The following is a 21316-nucleotide window of genomic DNA, read 5'->3' on the forward strand; positions in this document are numbered from 1 at the left end:
ACCAAATCTGTACATTTGAACGCAGTACAGAATTAAAAGAATCGAACTCTCCATAATTTAGATACAAAAAAAAATTACTTCGAACGACTCTAATTCATAGCATTTGGATAAAACTTTACATAAACATAAATGGATAAAAAATTAGCCACTTTTTCCAATCAGCCATTTTTTTTTTTTTTTTTTTTTTTTTTTTTTTGAAATACACCGTAAAATATTCAGAAAATTTGTAGTTAATATATAATTCAACTTACCGATTTCGGAGGAAAAACTGGATCCGGATAGTCGACAGTCGAGAATCTATTAATTGAATATCTGTCCAAATTCAACGAATTCGATAAAGGCATTCCTATCCTTGTGATCACACTATCTGAATCGTGACCGCCGCTATAATCGTCGCAATTTTGATTACTGGCCGATGAACCGGTTCTTATTTCTAATTTGATGTCCGAAATATTCGACGATCTGTCCGAATCTTTGCAATGTTTTTCGGAATCTATCACGATTGCTGTAATTACGTAGAAACAAAACACAATTAACGAAATATTCGTAAAAAAAAATATCCCATTATTTAATTGTTTATTCGTATTTAGATATATGAAAGATAACGAGCCCAAAACTTACAGCACATTTTTTTTAAATCCGTAAAAAAAGTGGTCGAATTAACGTTGGAAAAAAAAATTCATCCTCATTATTCGAATCAACGGAGGAAAAAATTTCACAACGAATTCCTCTTCAAGTACCTATCTTTGATCCTTGCTTTTTTAGGCCAGATGACAAAATTTTACAACCTTGTAAATAGTATATAACCAACTCTAAGATCTTTTGTCCTTTTAGTTTGCGACAAATTTTACTCAAAAGCTTGAAAATTACACTGCTACCTGATACAAAACCTTTCATCGTTTGATCCTGTCCTTTTCAGCGGGACGAAAAATTTTACAATTTTAATCACTAGCTACGTTTCGTCGAGCCGACAAAAAGGCTAAAGGCCCGCTTATTTATATTTCCTAATTATTATTACGTTGAAAGAGAAATTTAACTATCTTTGAGACCTTTTTATTGCGAACCTTTTCAAGTTCTTCTTCCAGTTTCAAATTTAGCATCTGGATACGAATTTAAAAAATTAATCAAAGAGTAAAAAAAAAAAAAATACTACAATGGAACTGAAACTCGATCTCCCTCTTCCGCCTCTAATCAAAATAATCGAATCAAAATCCAGTACGTTTTCCACACCATCCCTTCAAAATATGTATTCGAATTTTAAACGCAATTTTCAATCAAATTCCCTTAGCTGGCACCCTTTTCCGGAGCATTCTCTGTCAAAACGCATCATCGTCGAGAAAACTGACACCACCCGAGTAAAAAATAAAAAATAAAGAATAAAAAAAAACACGACTCGCAACACGATAGAAACTTCCTGACATATAAAACGGTATTAATTTCCGTTAAAGTTCAAAATACGTAATAGGAAAAAAAAAGCTCGCAACACGATGAACAGAGTAGGTAGGCCTCCGCTAGCCCAGAAGTTCACCGATACTTGATGTTGTAAACAAGTATAGAAAACGAGCAGCAGAGAGGGCGGGAGCAGAGAAGCGGGGGAGGAAAACAACACGAGTATAATAATATACAGGTACCTCTATCTTTAAACAAGTAACAAGGGTTGCCTTTGCTGACTAGCGTATTGGAAAGTTGGCGCGTATAAATAACAAAGTCAGATGGCATAATGACGTCCTGCCTAAATATTATTCTAAGGCTCGTTCGCCTTCGCCTTCGCCTTTTCGATATAATAATTTATCGAGGCAGCAGCAGCAGCGGCGGCGGCGGCGTTTAATTCGTCGAAAAATCAAAACTACAATTTCACGTAATCGCTACTCGACGTCGAACGACGACGATGGCGGTGTGGGCGGCGTAAGATGGAAGAAAAGAGGAAAAAGCACCATCGAAAGTACTATACTACTAGGTGAAAAAACCTCACCACTCTACAAACGCGAAACAAAAAAAAAACTAGAAGAAGCGTTTTGTTATACGAGGGAAACGCTTTTTAAAATTAAATCATAAAGTTTTGAACGAGCTGACGACGGCGTGTTGAAAAACCGACACGATGGAACGAAATTCTCCGAAGATAATTTTCATTATAGCGTTATTTTTTTGCCATTTTTCAACGCTTTCTCGGCCACTTTTTTATTTTTCATTTTTTTTCTCTTTTTTTTATACACAACGCGACGCTGCAACGTTTAGTCTCGGCTATAGGTACATTAATTCACCGCCAATTAATCGTTTCCTTTTAATGTAAGTACAAGTTGGGCTCGTTTGCTATTACAATACCGCGGTATTTACCTGGCGGTGGCGGAGGCATCTTTTTCACCTTACGCTGGCACAGTATCGTTATTAATATCACAGTCACGATAACCATAACGCTGCCTACCACTCCGATCATTACGATCAATAATGGAAAACTTTCTGGAAGCAGAAAAAGACCACCTGTATAGAATTAGATGGTTGGTTTTAATTAGCCGGTATTTACAAGTGCGAAATATTAATTAAGATTAGGTAGGTATGTTTAGCAGCGGTAGCAAATTATTGTAAAATAGTGTTAATATTAAAAAAAAAAAAAAAAAAAAAGCTAAAAGCAAGTAAATAAGCTTAAGAGTCACAATATGTTCTTACTTTGAGGTTTCAACATTATTTCGACTGTATCGGAGCCGTAATCATTGGTCACAGTGCAATTATAAATGCCATAATGATCCGTTCGAGAATCCTGGATCACTAGAGAGCTGCGTACTTCGTATTCTTCGTTTTGCTCCGACACCTGAAACAAGAGAAATTTTCACATTACAAATGATCGGTCGATTGATTCTATGATACTATGAAATCAACTACTCATAAGTAAAATATTTTGAGTCAAAAAAGTGAGAAAAAAATATTTACACGTAGGCATGGAAAAAATATTGAAAAATATTTTTGTGTTGTTTTAACAAAAAGTGTAAGTAAGTATCATAATTTCCTCAATTTTTTAAAAATTATTTTCAACATTCCTTGAATTTTTGTTTTGTGACTACTCACTTTTTTTTAAAATTTCACAACCAATGTTGAAATTTTTATCAATTGAAGATAAAATAGAAAATTTGATTTTGTAACTTTGTAAATGTGTGTGGGTCAAAATCTCAGAAAAAAAAGGATTTTTCTAAAAGTATGGACTCTTTCTTCAATTTAAATTTTGGTAAAAAACAGGACTTTCTAGTTCAATTTTGGAAAAAATATTTTCATCAATCTTGAGACTTTTTTGCCACTTTTGTTTTTTTTTCGGCAAAGGACTGAACAGTTTTCTCCATTTTTGGAAAACAACAGTACATTCATATTCAATTTTGGCAAAAGTTAAACCTTTATTTTGGAATTTTGACAAAAAATAAAACCTTTTTCTTCAATTTGGGTGAAAATGACTTTTATGCAATTTTAACAAATCTTTACTTACGTTGCAATTTTGACAAAAAAATGAACTTTTTTTCAATTTTGGCGAAAAACAGGACATTTGTTTACGTATTTTGGCAAAAATATGATTAAAAAAAAATAATTCAGTGAGAAGGCAAAAATTAGATTTTTCTGAAAATTGTCAAAAAACAGGAGCAACCTTTTTAGAATTTTGACAAAAAGCGAAAACCATGTTCTTCAAGTTTAGGCGAAAATGAGTTGTTTTTTATTGCAATTTTGGCAACAAAAAAACAGGTCTTTTCATTTTTAATTTTGGCAAAAATAGGACTTTCTTTTTACAACTAGCGAAAAACAAGAGACTTATCTTGGTATTTTTGCAGAAATAGGAATTCTTTCAGAATTTAGTCTGAAAAACACCACCTACTTCATCGATTTAGGTAAAGGCGAGTCCCATGACGTGACATGAGATTTTTATGCAATTTTGGCCAGTAAAAAAGCCAAAATGGCTCATCAGTTTTAAAATTTTATGACATGTTGATAAAAAACAGAATTTTTTTGGCAAAGGACAGAATTGTTCATCAATTCATCATCAATTTTGGCAAAAACAGGACATTCATCTTTAATCTAGAAAAAGATGAGACTTTTTACGATTTCAAAAAAAAAACAGCACTTTCTGCTTCGGTTATTGCCAAAAAAAGACATTCTTTTCACTTTTTTGACAAAAAAACAGAAGATTTTTCTCCAACTTTGGCAAAAAATGACAACTTTTCCCATTTTTGCAGATAAAGGACTTTCTTCCCCGACGATGATGAAAAAAAAAACACTCACGCATTTACGCATTTAACGTGAGAAGACCGACTTTTCTTTAAATAAAATTTTTTTACGAACGAATTGATTCACTTTTTTTGAAACATTTTTACAGCAATTGATCCGTTTACTATCGAATCGAATCATTTACGAACAATTGGCGATTTTGTAAATACATTGATTGATTTCTTGGTGAATCATTCGATTGATTTGTAGGTGAATCATTCGCGAACGAGTTAATCAATAGTTACTAAATTATTCGCGAACGAATTGATTCGTATAAGTGACTCGTTCGCGAACGAATCGATTGGTATGAGTGACTCGTTTGCGAACTAATCGATTCGTATAAGTGAATCGTTCGCGAACGAATTTATTGGTATGAGCGACTCGTTCGCGAACGAATCGATTCATTTACTCAATTTTTGATGAATCATTCGCGAACGAATCGATTCGTATTAGTGACTCATTTGCGAACGAATCGATTCATTTGCTCAATTTTTGGTGAATCGTTCACGAACGGATTGAATCATTTTTTGTGAATCATTCGCGAACGAATTGAACTTTTCATTTAATTATTTTTCGTGAATCATTCGCGAACGACTCGATTTATTCAATTTATTTTTGGTGAATCGTTCACAAACAAATTGACGAATCTATTAATAAATCGTTAATATAATTATTCATTGTATTAATTTTTCGTGAATCATTTCGTGAACGAATTGACGAATAAATTAATCAATTGTTAATAAATCATTCGCGAACGAATCGAATTATGTCTTTTTTTGGAATTTTGGCAAAAAACATAAACCTTTCTTTTCAGATTAAGCAAAAACGAGACTTTTTTGAAATTCTGACAAAAAAACAGAACCGGAACCTCTTCTTATTTTAGTGATCTCTCGTTATACTGTTTAGGGCCACTTGTACCACAAACAGTTAAACTACAGTCAAGAATTGAACTCAGTTTAACTCGTCAAAAACAATGAGTTAAACTTGGTTCAGATTTGAACGAGAGTAGTACAATCCGCCCAAAGAGTTTCTTCGAATGTTTTTTTGAGGTGGGGGGGGGGACATAAAAATTCTTCCAAAAGCCGAACAAAGGCTTCAGTTTCTAAACTTTGTACGAATCCTTTTTTTTTCAATTTCAATTCTTTCTATTTTAAATAAATATTTATCCAATTTCATTCATCTTTCATTACATTTTTTTCAGTTCAATGAAATAATGGCAGTTTTTACATTGAAGAAATGCTTTCATCGGTTGACATTTTGACAATAGGTATAAAAAATCATCGAACCCCTCCCTCCCCCCCACCCGAAGAAAATAACCCAAAAACGATTGAGTAAAAATATGCACCTATACTTCCTCAATTGGAAAAAATTATTATCCAATTTTCATTTTTTCCAATTTTTTCAATTTTACATCATCACTTTTCAATTGTGGAATTTTTTTTTCAAATTCTCGAGCTTCTTTCAGCTCCTTTATTATAAAAATTTCTAAAGCATTACCCAATTCAAATCGTGCTCAATTTTGTGGAGTAATGTGATTAGACTTCAGGAGAAGCAAAAGAGCTGATAAAAGTGGTAGGGTCAATCTCGTAATCGAATTTTTAAAATTTAGTAGCTTCAATTCAACTGGATATGATTTGAAACAATTTGAATGAGATATTTCGTCGATCTGATTCGATCTTTCAAACTTAATGAAATGATTTTGTTTTTTCATCACAAGAATAGTTTTCAAACATTTGAGCTACCTACCAAATCACTCTTTTTAAATCACCTAAAAAAATATAACCAGGTCATAATACTACTGATATGCAAACAACCCAGCATTAAATACTAAAAAAACACCAATTCGGCTACTCCACTCACCGAATAATCCTGTCCATCGGAGATGATTTCACGACCGTTGAAACTCCACGTAATTCTATTAGCTGCTGGAATGGAATAAGCGTTGCATTCTAATCGAACGCTATCTCCAGGAATACCCAATTGTACCGGTTGCCTTTTGATAATCGGTCTGCCTTTCATGTGTATCGATGCTTCGACGCTTATTTCAGGGAACCCGTTGGTCAGCGCTTTACATTTATATTTGCCGGAGGTTTCTTCGCTCACTTTAACCGTTAAATTGGATGATTTACCGACAATCTGTAATTTCACACAAATCGAATGAACACACATGACATGAGTATATAATTTCAGTACTCCAATCAATCAAATCAAACCTATAGCTAGGTAGATAGACGGTTACAATCGACTTACTTTATTAACTTTCTCGTGAATCCATGAAATTTCCGAAGGTGGATTTCCGTTCACTTCGCAGGTCAGCGTAACAGCGGTATTCCTTTCGGCTTGAACCGACTGGGGTTTCGTAACGAAACGAGGTCCGTCTAAAAATAAAAACAAAAGAACACAATATTCAACACACCAGAAAACACAACAAAAAAAAAACAGAGCAAAAAAAAACAAATTAACCTCGTTACTCTTCGCAATATACTTAAATTCGTTGCTCGCAGCAGCCATAGCCGCGCCGAGCTAATTCCCAAATCGAATAAACAAAATCGTACTTATAATTATAAACTGAAAAGTTTAATTCCCGATACTGGGGGGCTTCGTGATTAAACTTTTTAATAACTTACAAATAACGTGAAGCGTCTCGGAGTCTTCGCTTTTCCCGACTGAATTGTACGCTTCGCATTTAACAATCGATTCGTGGTGCTGGCGACTTATATTACGAATGGTGATCTCGGTCGGCGATTCGGGCGGCTCGTTAAATATCTTCTCGTCATTCAGGTACCATCGGTAACTCACGTCTGGAGGATTGGCTTCCGCCGAACACGAGATTTTCACATCCATGCCTTCGATTAGCTGATTCCACATACTGTTTCCGGGCTCTGTACCGCTGTTTATTCGCACAGTTACCTGCGGAACATCGAAAAAAGAAAAAAAGAACGTAAAAATTGAGGAAACTAACTATACGATATAGGTATAGAGGTAGGTACACGAGTAAGCGTTATTTTCCGAAGAAAAATCGCAGTAAAAAATAAAACAGGCAGCGAGGCTCGGCTAACAACACGTTAACCATTCGTATACTATATTCGATCTGATAACGAGCATCTTAGTTGCTTTTTTCCTTGACGCTGCTGGTGTTTTCGTTTTGTCGACGATATTTACGAGGGTAGATATTTATAAGGGTAACGGTAACGATATAATTTCGTTACAATTCTTATCGCCTACTTCATCTACACATAAAACGTAACGTCTTACGCGCCATTTTAATACTTGCCCAGACTACCAAGCAAACCAGCCAACCAACCAAGCTACCGACACTCTTCGACCAAAATAATTCATAGTACTACTGGTTCGCCCTTTCTTAATTAGATAATGATTGCGAAATTTTATACACGTTTTGTCGACTGCCCTCTTCTCTCTGCTTATTCTCACACTACGGCGGTGGTGTACCAAAAAATCAAGACTACGTAAGTAGGTACCTATATAAAGTATGCGCGTATTGTGTTCACGCTGAATCTGAAAGCTCCTTAATTATGTTTTTTTACTGTTACACTCTTCTATGCTGTGTGTACTATGTCTACTTTAAAACGCAGCAGTAGGTATCTCTACGTATAACAAATTGCCTAACTGCTTCTTTTCACTATCGAACGTACATAAAACATTACGGTTACATTTATGGCCATTTATTTCGAGTCGTTGAGCAATAAATTACGGCTCGATTGCGGTCGCTATCTCATTTTTTTTTTCTTTTTCTGGTTTTTTCTTCCTTTTTTTCCCGTTCATTTTGATTTGATTTCGGGAAATAAAACATATCCACATTACGGTAGATTGAAAAGGAAAACATATCGTGGGTTTTTGACCGAATTCATTATGATGAGTACCTAAGTTTATTTCAAGCTGAAAACTTCCCGTAAAAAATTTCAGAATTTTGCGGGGGGAGGGCGTGGGGGTGGAATAGAATTCAAAAGATCTCAAAGTGAGAAAATTTTTTCAAGAAAAACATGAGTAGATAATATCCCATTTTGAGAAATGCCACTGGAGTGATCCTCGACCCCACCCCCGTCTTGGTACATAAAAAAAAATGATAATTTGAGTTCTCCTTTTGAAATTGAAGAAAATTGAATACCCCAAAACATTGTGTGTGTGCCTTATTTTGCAAAGTTGAAATTTTCCACACACCCCCCCTAGTTGTTACATGGGGTGAGAAGAAAATTCCTCATTTTTTATTTTCGCCCTACCTGCAAAAAGGTGATGCCGGTAGTCCCCCCTGTCACAGTTGAAAAAAATCAAAAAAATTAAAAAAAGTTCAATTTATCAAAATGTGTTATTTCTTTGTCAGAATTTTTAAAAAAATAATCCCCTTTTCAAGAAAAAATTTTCCCCTCTCCGGCCTGACCCTTCAAATCACATTGGCCTCCTATAGTAAGAAGCTCCCAAAGTTGAAAAAATCAGAAAAAATGAAAATAAATCAAAATCAAGGGATTTTTTAAAATATCTCATTTCCACCTTAGAATTGATCTAAATAACCCCCTTTCAAGTAAAAACCTTCGGCGGATTTCCAAATGATGTTGGCTCTCTTAAATGAAGCCCCCCTCCCTAAATTTAGGAAAAATTAAAAAAATGAAAAATTGATGTCTGTAGAAATTTGTTTACAATTTTTCATTGTTCTATCAGCCCCCCCCCCACTTCGAAAGAAAAATGTTGGCTACTTACATAGAGGCCTCCAAAGTTGAAAAAAAATTTTAAAAATGAGCAAATTAGCATTCAAAAAAAATTAATCTCTTTCAGAATTCCAACTTCTCTTCAAGAAAAAACCTCCTCACACGTTTGATGTTTCATTTTCATTAAGTCAAATTGGCAATGAACGCCGAAAGTAATCAATTAGGTGCTGGAGTCGATCTCTTGGTGCTCCATAAGTAATAATCTGGGCTAGTTCAACTCATTCAGTTACAATAAAACTTGAAAAATCAAGGTAACTCTCTTTCTACAAATCAACTTATTTTTACGTAGAAACTTAAAGAGGGACCAAGTTCCATTTTTTCATTGTGAAGGTGAAAGGGGGAGGAGTATGAGTTAAAATTGAAAACATTAAATACCTAGTGCTTTTATGATAAAGATAAGCCAGACTTTGAATTTGAAAAAAAAAAACCGTAAAAATATTCATTTTTAGGGTTCCCCGAGCCCCGCCTCGGGAAACCCTATTAGAATCGCTACGGCTCATCAGGTTTTCAGTAACGGAGACTAGCGCTGTCTGGTGTCGCGTAAATTGAATTATTTTTCATGTAAATTAACAGAACTATGAACTACGATAGGTACATACATACCTAATAACTTAATTTTTATTTTTTTTTTTGAAATACCATTTTCAATTTTCATTTGACATTTTGACATGTCATCGTTTTTTTAAAAAGTAGTACTCGTAAATAAGGCGTTTTAAAATTTGTTTCATGGTATCAATTTTAAGGGGAACCCGTTGCCAGGTCACCTGTGACCTTGCTTGTTTCAGGTTTTGAGGAGGGAATAACAAGTTCCACTTTTTCATCATACCCACTGTAAAGGGGTAAAAAATATTCAACATTATTTCCAGTGAAAATAGACTACATTCAAAGATTACAGGGTAAAAAACTTGAAAATTTCAAGTTTTTGGATTTCGTATATTGTGAGAATTGGGGGAGGGGGCTTCCTGGCACGACTTATTTTTACTAACATTGTTGGAGAAATTTTTCTCATGAAACTTGACAACTTTGGGGAGTCGACAAATATTTTTTTCACAAGTAGGAATAAATAAGAGCTCACTTCTCTAATCCACAGGTTACTCATTGGGGATGAAGAAAGGGGGCTAAAAGTTTACAATTTTTTTAGGAACCATTTTGAAAAAGTATAGGGGGCTCAATGGTGGGTAAAGGGGTTTGAATCTGGGACCATACATTTTTGAAATTTTGAAAAATTATTTTACATTATTTTTAAAAAAAATTCTCAATATATATTGAAGCAAAAAGTAAATGAATTACCACCTTTTTGGCTTCAGGAAAAAAAAGAATTCAAAAAATTGCATAACGTGTTTTTAGAACCAGTAAAAGCGATACTTGTATTTTATGTGGACTTTTTTTTTTGTTTTCAGAGGGCTAAAGAGTGATTTTTGCTTATTTTTATCGCAAATAATTATAACTTGAAAAATGAAAAAAAAAACTTTAATGAAAAAGTACCCATTAAAAAACTTTTTGTTTTTCAAAATTTTCGAGTCGCGGATCCTGTTGAAAAGGTTGAAGGTTTGAATCCCATCGGATCGAAAGTGATCCAAAATGTCATTTACGTAATTAAAATTACCATAACAATTTCAGACTCTTTCAATTCTTCTAAAAATACATCAAGAGGAAAATTTAGTTCCAAATGTGTAGAGAATATTTCTGAGACTAAAAAATATTCCCAGTTAAACTTTTCATCACGCAAGTTGGAAATTTTATTTTTTTTGCCAAAAAAAAAACAGAGAGGGAGTTTGTCATTTTTGCAGAAAATTTTTATTGTTGCTTCATGCTGAAGATCTTACTTCAGTGAGGAAAGGAATGAGGATAAAAAAAACACTCACGCATTAAGCGTGAGAATACCGACTTTTCTCTAAATAAAAATATTTTACAAACGAATTGATTCGTTTTTTTTTTAAACACTTGTACAGCAATTGATTTGTTTACAATCGAATAGAATCATTTACAAACGATCGGGGATTGAACAAATTGATTCATTTCTAGGTGAATCACTCGCGAACGAGTTAATCAATAGTTACTGAATCATTCGCGAACGAATCGATTCATTTACTCAATTTTTGATGAATCATTCGCGAACGAATTGATTCGTATGAGTGACTCGTTCACGAACGAATCGATTCATTCACTCAATTTTTAATGTATCATTCGCGAATGAATAGATTCGTATAAGTGACTCGTTCGCGAACGAATCGATTCATTCACTCCATTTTTGGTGAATCATTCACGAACGAATTGAATTATTTTTTGTGAATTATTCGCGAACGAATCAATTCATATGATTAATTTTTGGTAAATCATTCACGAACGAATTTATCAATTGTTAGTAAATCATTCGCGAACGAATATAGTTGATAAATTAGTCGCGAATGACTCGATTCATTGAATTATTTTTCGTAAATCATTCGCGAACGACTCGATTTATTCAATTTATTTTCGTTGAATTGTTCACGAACGAATTGACGGGTCTGTTAATCAATTGCCAATGAATCATTCATGTATTAATTTTTCATGAATCATTCGCGAACGAATCGAATTATTCGATTAATTTTTGGTAAATTATACAGGAACGAATTCGAAATAAGAAAATCGATAAATTTCAACATTTTCTGTCAAAAATCCATTTAATTAATTTTTGGTTAATTATTCGCGAATATATCGAGTAATTATCGAGTCCAAAATTGATCCGCGTACATTCGAAATAAAAAAATCGATAAATTCCAACATTTTCTGTCAAAAATCGTTAAAAAAATTTTTAAAAAAATTTGCTCCTGGGGTAAGATTTGAACCGTGTACCACCCGCTCACCAAGCCAACTCCTTCGCCACAGGTCCACCGTTGTACTTTTCCAAAATGCAATTTTAAAAGGTATACATGTTGACTACCTATTTGAAATAAGAAATTCGATAAATTTTCATTTCTATTTTCGTGAAATTGATCGATAAACGTATCGTTTAAACGTACATTGTATCAATAAAAATATCCTCGATTTTTTGTCGAACTCGAATTTCCAAAAATTCATCCGCGAATATTCGAATTTCGAAATAATACGAAAATCGATAATTTTATTTGGTAAAATGGCACATTGAAAAAATCATCAACTTTAAAAATTAATTACTCAAGAACAGCTTAACCGATTTTGATGAAATTTAAATTTTCACCCGTTGGATACTTGCCTAACATTTTGTCATCATCAGCATGTTTCAAAAGTTCGCAGCTTCAGCGTTTATCGAGTGACAAAATTTGCAGGGTGACTTTGCACAAAATTCATTAAAAATGAAATTTCTCAGGAACGGCTGAACCGATTTTGATCAAATTTATAATCTTATAACTAGGTTACAAGCCCGATTTTTTGACATAACCATCATGCTCCAAAAGTTCAAAGTTTTCGAGGTTATTGAACTTTAAACTTTTTTTTCACAATTTTTCAAAATTCAATATCTAGAAAACGGCTGAACCAATTTTGATGAAACTTTGCATACAACTAGGCCTTTACCGTCCCTACAAACCAAAATTATCACCACGATCCAAAAGTTTACAGCTTTTGAGTTATATCGAAAAAACCAAAAAAAACTTATATATATATATATCTATATATATACAGGCTTGCTACAGCTTATACAGGCCCGTTTCTGGAAGTGACATCGACTATCCGAGACCCAACGCGACGTTCCGAGGCCCGTTAGTGGGTCTCGGAACGTTTTCCTATTAAAAACTATATTTTCATGATGTACACACTTCGGGGATGCTATAGACAAATTTTTGTCTGGGACTCACAAAGTAGGTATCATACCTACAGTATATACAGCTTACCTTACTTCACCCCACACAGAAACTTCATACTCGTGTCATTCCTGTATAAATCACTCCTTGGAGATCGCACCAACGGCTCTAGACCAGGCTTGACAGCCGCTAGCAAGGCGCATGCGCGAACGAATTTACCAGGCACTCTTTAAAATTTTTCTAAGTGTCAAAGACGCGGGCCTCGGATCGTCAGTACGATGTACCGGGTCTCGGATAGTAAGCAAGTTCCATATATATATATATGTTCACGACAGCACACTTATGAACCCATGTATGGGTTAATCTTGCATAAGAAGTGAACCAGTAGGTTTACCAGCCTGACTCACTTCGTAAAGGCTAAAGTTACATAACAAGTGAGCCACCTGTTTCAAACTAGTTTTGTCAAAGTTAGCTGCGCGCACCAAATGTTTCTCAGAGATGTTCGCTAGATGTAGTACTAACATGAGGCCTATAGAATAGGAAGTACTGGTCGGCATACCCAAAGCCCTGTTGAAATTGGGTATGCACGATGATAAATTTGACTAATGATTTTTCTGCATTTTATTGCTCTATGGGAATACTGTTGATACCAAAAATTTTGATGTGGTTCAGACTTTTTGACAACCAAGCAATTTTCACAAAATTCAATATAGTTCAAAAAATTTTTAAATTTTTTTGAAAAAATTTTCTCCAAAAATTTTTTATTCTGTTTCTTGATACAGATAAATTATATATTTCAATGACTGTGCAATTAGAATTTCGATTAGTTAATTAGAACAGAAATTGAAAATGATTTTAAAAATTTTGAAATTTTGAAAAATTGGCTCATAAGCCTACCGCGATGCCTATATATAGATTTCCCCCATACATTACGCAGCCCATGATATTTCACTGACTTTTTGCGGACCGACTTGTGTTGGCACTAGCAGGGGCGCGCTTGAATTTTTCCACGTGTTCTCACAGCAGCGTACTACTGGGCCATGAGAAGAAGGTATATACTCCACCAGGTTGGAAAAAGACTTACATTTGGGCTTGTAATTCGATTTTCGATTTTTGGGGAGAGCTCCCCACTCAAGTGTATGTTTTTTAGATATTCCCCAGACTTTTTCCGCCACCAAAAAAATGTTTTCATTGACTTTCAGAGAGGTGAGGAACTCGATTCGCTCATGTATGTAACGCCAAGTTGATAAAATCGGATAATGCAGGTCTTTAGTGATGTTTTGCCTTATGTACACACTGCGTTGGCTTGTTTTTGAATGTCTGTAGTGGTCGAAAACAGAATAGACTTTTTGCAGCCCGGTACTGGGCTGCAAAAAGTCCTAATGGGCCGCAAAAAGTCTGAGGTTTATCTAGTATGGGCTGCGTAATACCACTTTTCATGTGTAGCCGCATACAGGCAAACTCGTAACGTTTTGTATAAACAGCAATCTCAAGACCCCTCTATAACTTCGTTGCTGTGCATGCGCTCGACGCGTCACCCCATAGGCCTGATAGTACTCGATGTTAGGCCGCGTTATATTCATTAACTCGATTTTTGGGTGACCTTGGAGAGGTATCTCATTGCCGAAACATCAATTTTTCAGAAAAGCTTTTTTTTAAAAGTCCCATACGTCTCCGTTTTTCGCAAATAGCTTTTTAACAAAGCATCCCACAGAAAAATAACCAGCTCTGAGCAGAAAGAAAATTTTATTCTCTACAATTTCCTTCATTGCATTTTTTTCCTAGGATGCATACTTTTCCCATAAAATCACTGTTTAGACTGAAAAACACGAAAATTCGGACCTGTATAATCAACTCTAAATTAAAATTGAGCAGTCAAAAATTTATTTTAGACGATTTTTGACCACGCCATGTGAAAGAGGACATCTTCAACCACCACAATCACCTAAAAGAACGTAAAAAACGTAAAAAATGATTCTTGGCAATAAACACCTTTTCCTCATATCCTCATACCTATTAATTAGGCTATGTACTCATTTGAAAATTGAGTCAAAAGAGAAAGTGTATAAACGGCAATCTCACGTCCCTGCTCAAACTTCGCCAGTAGACTCCCCACACCTTGTAGATTCATATGGCACCTCATCGAAAAGTCACGTCCTTAAAAGGTTACGAGTTTGTCAAAACGTTATGAGTTTGCTGGTTAATCTAGAAAAAAGTTACGAGTTTACCCCCTAGAATATTTATCTATATATATATAAACCTTATATAAGGAAACCTGAATTTTCGGGAATGGTCGTATCGTGATCCCAGACCCTCAAAACGTAAAGAAAAGCCACTCCCCGACCCAACTTCCACCATCGCAACAAATACAGTACTCCACTTTTCTTAAGAAAAGTCGGTAAAAGAGTAAGTAGGTACAAAAACTTAAGCAACTTGAATCAAAAAATAAAAAATTCAAACAAAATGATTTTTCATTTTTTTTTTCATGAATAAATTTTTAAAATTTTGTGAATTCATAATGATGAAATATTCATTCAATATTGTTTAGTTTATCTTTCTCCCTCTCATCCGATTTTCATCACTAGAGCTGGGATTTTTATGCTGAAATTATGACGAAAATATGCAATATTTTATGCAATTTTTTCACCCAAAATAATAATATGCAAAAATTTTGGTTCAAGTGACGTGTCCCAGAAAAAAAATTTTTAAGCCGGAAAACATGAAAACTGTTAATTTAAAATAAAATTAAGCCAGTGATCAAAATATACATTTTTCATTTTGAAAAATGGGATAAAAAATCTTTTATAAATTCATAAAATCAAAAAGTGAGGGAAAAAATAGGATGTAAATGAACTGCATCGGAAAAAAAATTGTTGATGACATTTTGGAAATTTTTTTTTTGAAAATCTCAATTTTTGCAAAATTTCCGTACCTAAATACGTATGTAGAAAAGTACTCGAAAATGCTCAAATATTCAGAAATATGCAGGGTTGCCTCCTATGCAAAATAATAATGGGCTCATTCGTCAGGAAATTTCATGATTCGTGGAAATCTAATTTTTCAAGATAGTTGCATATCTTTTTCTAGACGATACAAAATACTTGCTTGGAACTTCTTGAGCAATAATTGTATTTAATGGCAATATGAAGCCTTCTACGATTAAAATAAATTATTCATTTTATGCTTGATATGTTACCGTTTGTTTTTTATTTTTATGAGACTACCAACAAAATTTTGATGAATAATGAAATTTCAAGTTGAAATAAGTCCAACCTGTGCAAGCAAATTCGTATTTCTACTATCATAATCCGCTTAAAACGCATAATTTACTAATATTGTTGATGGTTCGAGGCTCGTTTTGATATATTTGAGCATATTTCGCACTCTTGGCCATTTTTTTTGTTTAGTACAACACACTCGTATTTTATAAATGACCTAATACAACTCATAAAAATGTTTTCGCCAATTTCACGTGGATACCTATCTAATTGGGAATTTTTCGTTTCGAGTAATTTTATAGAGTCGAGATAGAACAAAATACGAAAGCTCAATACGCTCTAGTTGTATTTTGAGACTATCTCCATCCAAATCCCAACTCATAATCCTTAAAATATGTACATTAGGTAATAGGTACTACTCACCTTAGGCGCATATTTGACGTGTAACTTTATTTTAGCCGATTGTGGCGTTCTTTCAGCCGTGTTTTGAGCCTGGCACGCGAATGTGGTATTATGATGTTCCTTCTTAGGTGTAATTCTTAAAATTGATCTAGAAATGACTAATCTATTCGGTAATTCTTCGAACTTGGATTCGGCGTGATTTGTGACCACGTTGTTCGAACCATCGATCCAGATAATCTGCGATAAAACGAAAAACAGAAAAATACGCCCACAATTAATTATTTCATTTTATCATCATACTCATACATAATACGACGTACTTATTAAGCAAGTTATCAACATATTTAAACTATGCTTATTGCTTAATCTATATTGTAGAACTCCCAAAGGATATTCGCGCGTAATATAACGTTAAACGACAACAGCTACAGCTAGTGCGACTTTCTACGTTTATAAATGAGGAGTATCAGTGGTGTTCTGGTGCGAATTATGTATTAGGATACACAGTGTATCTACTCGTACTTTTGGCAAAACTTCGTCGTACATTGTAGTTCATATTCTCTGGTAAGTTAAGTACACGAATTACTACTGTACTATAGTCAATTCCTAACACTGGTAGGTACACTCTGTGTCTGTACTACCGATGTGTAGTATATAAGCTCAGACACAAAACGTTGTAATTGGAAGTAGCAAAGCAAATTAAATGTTTCGCCAACAACACCCAACAAACGTACATAGAAGGTACATAGTACACGATACGACGACGGTAATTCCCACGAGTACCGAGTTTATCTCGCAGTTCTACGTATTTCATTACACGTACTGTACAGTACGAATACGTATAGGTACCTACGTAGATAGAAATTGACACTTTTCGAGGAATTTGTTCACACAATGCACCGTGTGACGAGTAGGTATCCATCGACAACGACGACGAAGAGCCAAAAGTCGATTTAACAGTCTGTTCGAAAAACTCGACAATTTATTTACATAAACTAGTACAATGAGTTTTGAGCTTACCTCAGCACCAGGTTTTCCATTACGAGAAACACATTCCAGTTCGATTTCGCGATCTTCAGTCGTGGTCAGTTCGGACCCTTGTAGTATCTCTGGTTTTTCCGGAGGTACGAGCACCGTTAAGCTTGCGAATCTGGATCTGATCCCGGGCTCGCCGTGTTTCCCAGGCCCCACTTGGCACTGGAATCTGGCATTGTCATCCAACGATACTCCTTCGATAGCCAAACTATAGTCGCCTGTAAAGTAAACGAAAGAAGGAAATATTAATTACTCGTCGAATCCGGAACCGAAGATTATTATTACATTTTTCAAATTAAAACACACCCAATCCCCCTCCCCTCCGCTTTGTAACCAAAACGTCCGATTTTCGATGATTAACCCCTCTAGCGAGTGCAGACATGAACGAGACGAGGAAAATTTTCAATTTCACCCTTGGTAATACGCGACAAAATGTTACACGAAATTCTCTTTCTCGTCTATTACCATATTTTTTCCAACATGATGGTACACTACAAAAGGAGGAGAGAAGAGTAAAAGAAAAGGGGGGATTTTTGTAATACGTTTTTAAATATATTTTAACCGGCGTGCATCGACGACTAGGCTTTCTATATAGCATGACGTCGCCATCTGTTACATCCCTCTTTTTAAAAGTATGGAAAATGAAAAACGGGGGGGGGGGGGGAGAAAACACAGATGATGAGACGAGGATGATGATGACTTCGAATCATTTTCAAAGAAATTAATTTCCCAAAAACCGAATCGGTCGCGGTCGTTAACATGGACGTTTGTCGTGACAATAGCCTTAATAGTAGGTATTTATCACGGATTCTGAGCCAGGAGCATCAGGAGCAACTTGCTTAGAACTCTGCCACTTGAATTTAACCTAACGAGGCGTTGTAATTCCAACCTAACATGACCAAGGGCACACTTACCCAACATATTACCCCCTCCCCCCACCTGCCCAACACTAGAATCTGCTTGTCATCCCTCATCCCATTTTGAAACTCATCATTATCCAACCTAACCCCACAAGAAAGATGCTGCTGTAACCTAACCTTACTGAAGGCAACTCAATGCAGGACCCCCTCCCCTCCATCACGATATGACACCCGTTCCTCCACCACCCTCTCCTCCAAGAGCTTTTTTTCAGTTTTTTGTCCAATCTAACTTGACTAAATGTAGGAAATATAGGTAAATGTAACTCATTGTAGTTAGAATTAATAACCCCCCCCCCCCCGCACGCTATAGGAAATGAAGTCATATACATTTTTCAATTTTTCATGACCAAATGACCCAAGTAATCTCTTCTACTCACATTCCCCCAAATTTTTACTTGCTTTCAACCTACCAATACCAATTAACCCAAAATGATTTATTTTTTTCTACCTACATTTCCCATACTTTTTCATTTGCTCGCCATCTACCAAGTGGCCCAAACAAATTTTGTACTTGCGTTTCGCAGACCAAGTCACCCAAACTAATAAATTTTTCTTACCTACACCCCAAATTTTTACCTGCTTCCCACCTAACAAGTGATCCAAACTGATTTTTACCTACCTACATCCTCCTCCACAATTGTTTTATCAACTTTCCACCTACCAAATAACCCAAAATGATTTATTTTTTCTACCTACATTTCCCCAAATCTTACACCTACTTTCTACCCACCAAGTGATCCGAACTGAGTTTGACCTACCTACCAACCTACCTACCTACCTACCTACATTTTCCCAGATTTTTCACTTGCTCTCAGGTATACTATCTTACATCATGGCCCCTATGTACCCTAACCTCATTTTTAACCCCATATGAACATTACCTACACGATTTTTACAAGAAATTGTGCAGTGCTATGAACCTTTCCCTGATGTGACCTGCTCAGATGTGATCAGAATGTACGCAAATAATCGTATAACTATGTATATTATTTTCTCGTTTTACGTAAGTTTATTTTATTTTTGACACATACCTACGTACATACCTAGAATCACATCAATAAGTTTACCTAGCAATATTCAAGAATATGTAAGTATCTCCAATCTATCGTTTCAGATATCTCAAGTTAACCTATTTTTATTTTGTACATAGTTTGAAATACATACGTAATATCCATTTTATTGGTTCCTCTTTTATTCATTATAGGTACCTACTTTTTCATATTTTTTCAATTAGGTATACCTACCCACGCATCCTTCATTCATGAAAATAGATACCTATCAAGTTTTTATGTGTATTTATTTTTCTACTTTTACCATACCCCCCCCCCCCCTTCCAATAATATTTATATCCTCGATTACTCGTGATTTAATTTTCCTACCTTCAAGATGTTTTCACATTAATTCCATTTTCCATCATTTCCAACATTTTATATATTATGTAGATACGTTTTTGTAAATTTTGCATGCTACCAGACAGAATTCTCTTACTTCAAATACTCATTTTCGCTCTTATCCCCTATCAGATCCATTTTCTCAATTAATTATTTACGGATCTATGTAGATACATTGATTATTTTATTAGAATTACCATTCCATTATTATACTTACCAGTAACTAATACATACATACGTGCCATATAATTATGTATCATAAAAAAACTGTTACAAATATGTATGTACGTAGATACTTAGAAGTAGGTACCTACCTAGATGTTTGTGCAAAACTGAATTTAAAAGATGAATAAACTGGTGATGGGTATGAGTGTGAGGGTTGCTTATTGAGTGCAATACAATGTAATGTAAGAGGAGGAGTTTAGTGAGAGATACAGAGTGTGCGAGGAGAGAATGGGAGATAGGTACTCGAAATTTTCAATTTCGGATCGGCATGAGTGTGAGGGTTGCTTATTGAGTGCAATATAAGAGTAGAGTTGTTGAGTGAGAGATACCAAGTGTGCGAGGAAAAAAAATGGGAGATACATACTTAAAATTTTCAATTTCGGATAGGTATGAGTGTGAAGGAACTAGCTATTGTGTGAAAAAACGAATGTGAGATGAGGTAGCATTTTGTGAGGATAGAAAGAGATGAGTGCATGAGGAAAGAGCGTGTGGAGGTAGCTAAGTAAATATGTATTGATTGTAGTATGAGAAAGGTTGGGTGAGAGACAAAGTATGAAAGTTGAGCTGAGGTTTTCTAAGAGGAAAAAACGTGAGTTCTGCTGAGATTTGTGAGTTGAGAGTGAAAAGAGTGTGAAGGGTTAATGTAAGAGAAGAGTGAATAAGTTTGAATTCTAATATTTGTGAGTCCGGACAGAAGGGTATTGTGTAAGGAAAAAAGCGTGAGGTCTGTTGAGATTTACGAGTTTGGAAAGGAAATAGTGAATAGTAGTGTTGATGATAAATTGCAAGTAGAGTAATATTCTGCATGATGCAAGAGGGTTGGCATCATCTGGTGGAGAGGGTAGTTAACTGAGGTAAATAGAGAAATTATGTAGGTTATTTTATTAATAGAAGCGAATGAAGTACTTACCTACCTATGTGAAATAAATGCTTACCTACAGAAGTATTTTATAAGTTAACTTTATGAAGGGACTGTTTTAACATAATATAGGAGAGGGCAGTGAGGATTGTTTGAAATACTCAGTAGCTATCTTACACTTTAGAAGAGGGCTAGATTTAATAAAAGGGTAGGAGAGCCGAATCATTCACCTATACAATATTTTCTTGGGCTAAACCAGTTGCATGAGGGTGGGAGAGAGTGGGTAGGCAGACTAATCTACAAATAAACATGGTATACCTGATATTCTAAATTTTTAATGATTTTAATGTTTTTTTCTAGTATTTTTACATTGTATGTATATCAATGCTTTTTATGGTTTTCACAAATTTTCAATAATTTCTACATACGTATTTCACTTATTTTTATCATGCTTCGTGTATTTTCAAGACGTTTTTGAGCGTTGTCGCGTATTTTTACCTGCTTTTCTCGTAAATTTATCTTGTAATTCGTGTTTTTCATCGATT

The 21316-nt window shown here is 34.8% G+C and overlaps 1 protein-coding gene across 2 annotated transcripts in view; it reads right to left on the reverse strand.

Annotated features, from left to right (window-relative positions):
- Positions 1 to 21316, reverse strand: part of LOC135833129 (irregular chiasm C-roughest protein-like) — a 54401-nt gene that overhangs the window by 4411 nt on the left and 28674 nt on the right. Inside the window, exons 2-9 of one of the 2 annotated variants that reach the window (XM_065346776.1) lie at positions 17362 to 17594; positions 16363 to 16578; positions 6867 to 7149; positions 6490 to 6617; positions 6100 to 6375; positions 2665 to 2806; positions 2335 to 2457; positions 252 to 505 (exon numbers count right to left, since the gene is read on the reverse strand). In XM_065346776.1, the coding sequence (XP_065202848.1) occupies positions 252 to 505; positions 2335 to 2457; positions 2665 to 2806; positions 6100 to 6375; positions 6490 to 6617; positions 6867 to 7149; positions 16363 to 16578; positions 17362 to 17594 (1655 nt within the window). Of the gene's footprint in view, positions 1 to 251; positions 506 to 2334; positions 2479 to 2664; positions 2807 to 6099; positions 6376 to 6489; positions 6618 to 6866; positions 7150 to 16362; positions 16579 to 17361; positions 17595 to 21316 lie in introns of both variants that reach the window. The other variant, XM_065346775.1, reaches the window with a different exon arrangement.

Source organism: Planococcus citri, chromosome 1 (assembly GCF_950023065.1).
Source record: "Planococcus citri chromosome 1, ihPlaCitr1.1, whole genome shotgun sequence".
Lineage (NCBI taxonomy): Eukaryota > Metazoa > Arthropoda > Insecta > Hemiptera > Pseudococcidae > Planococcus > Planococcus citri.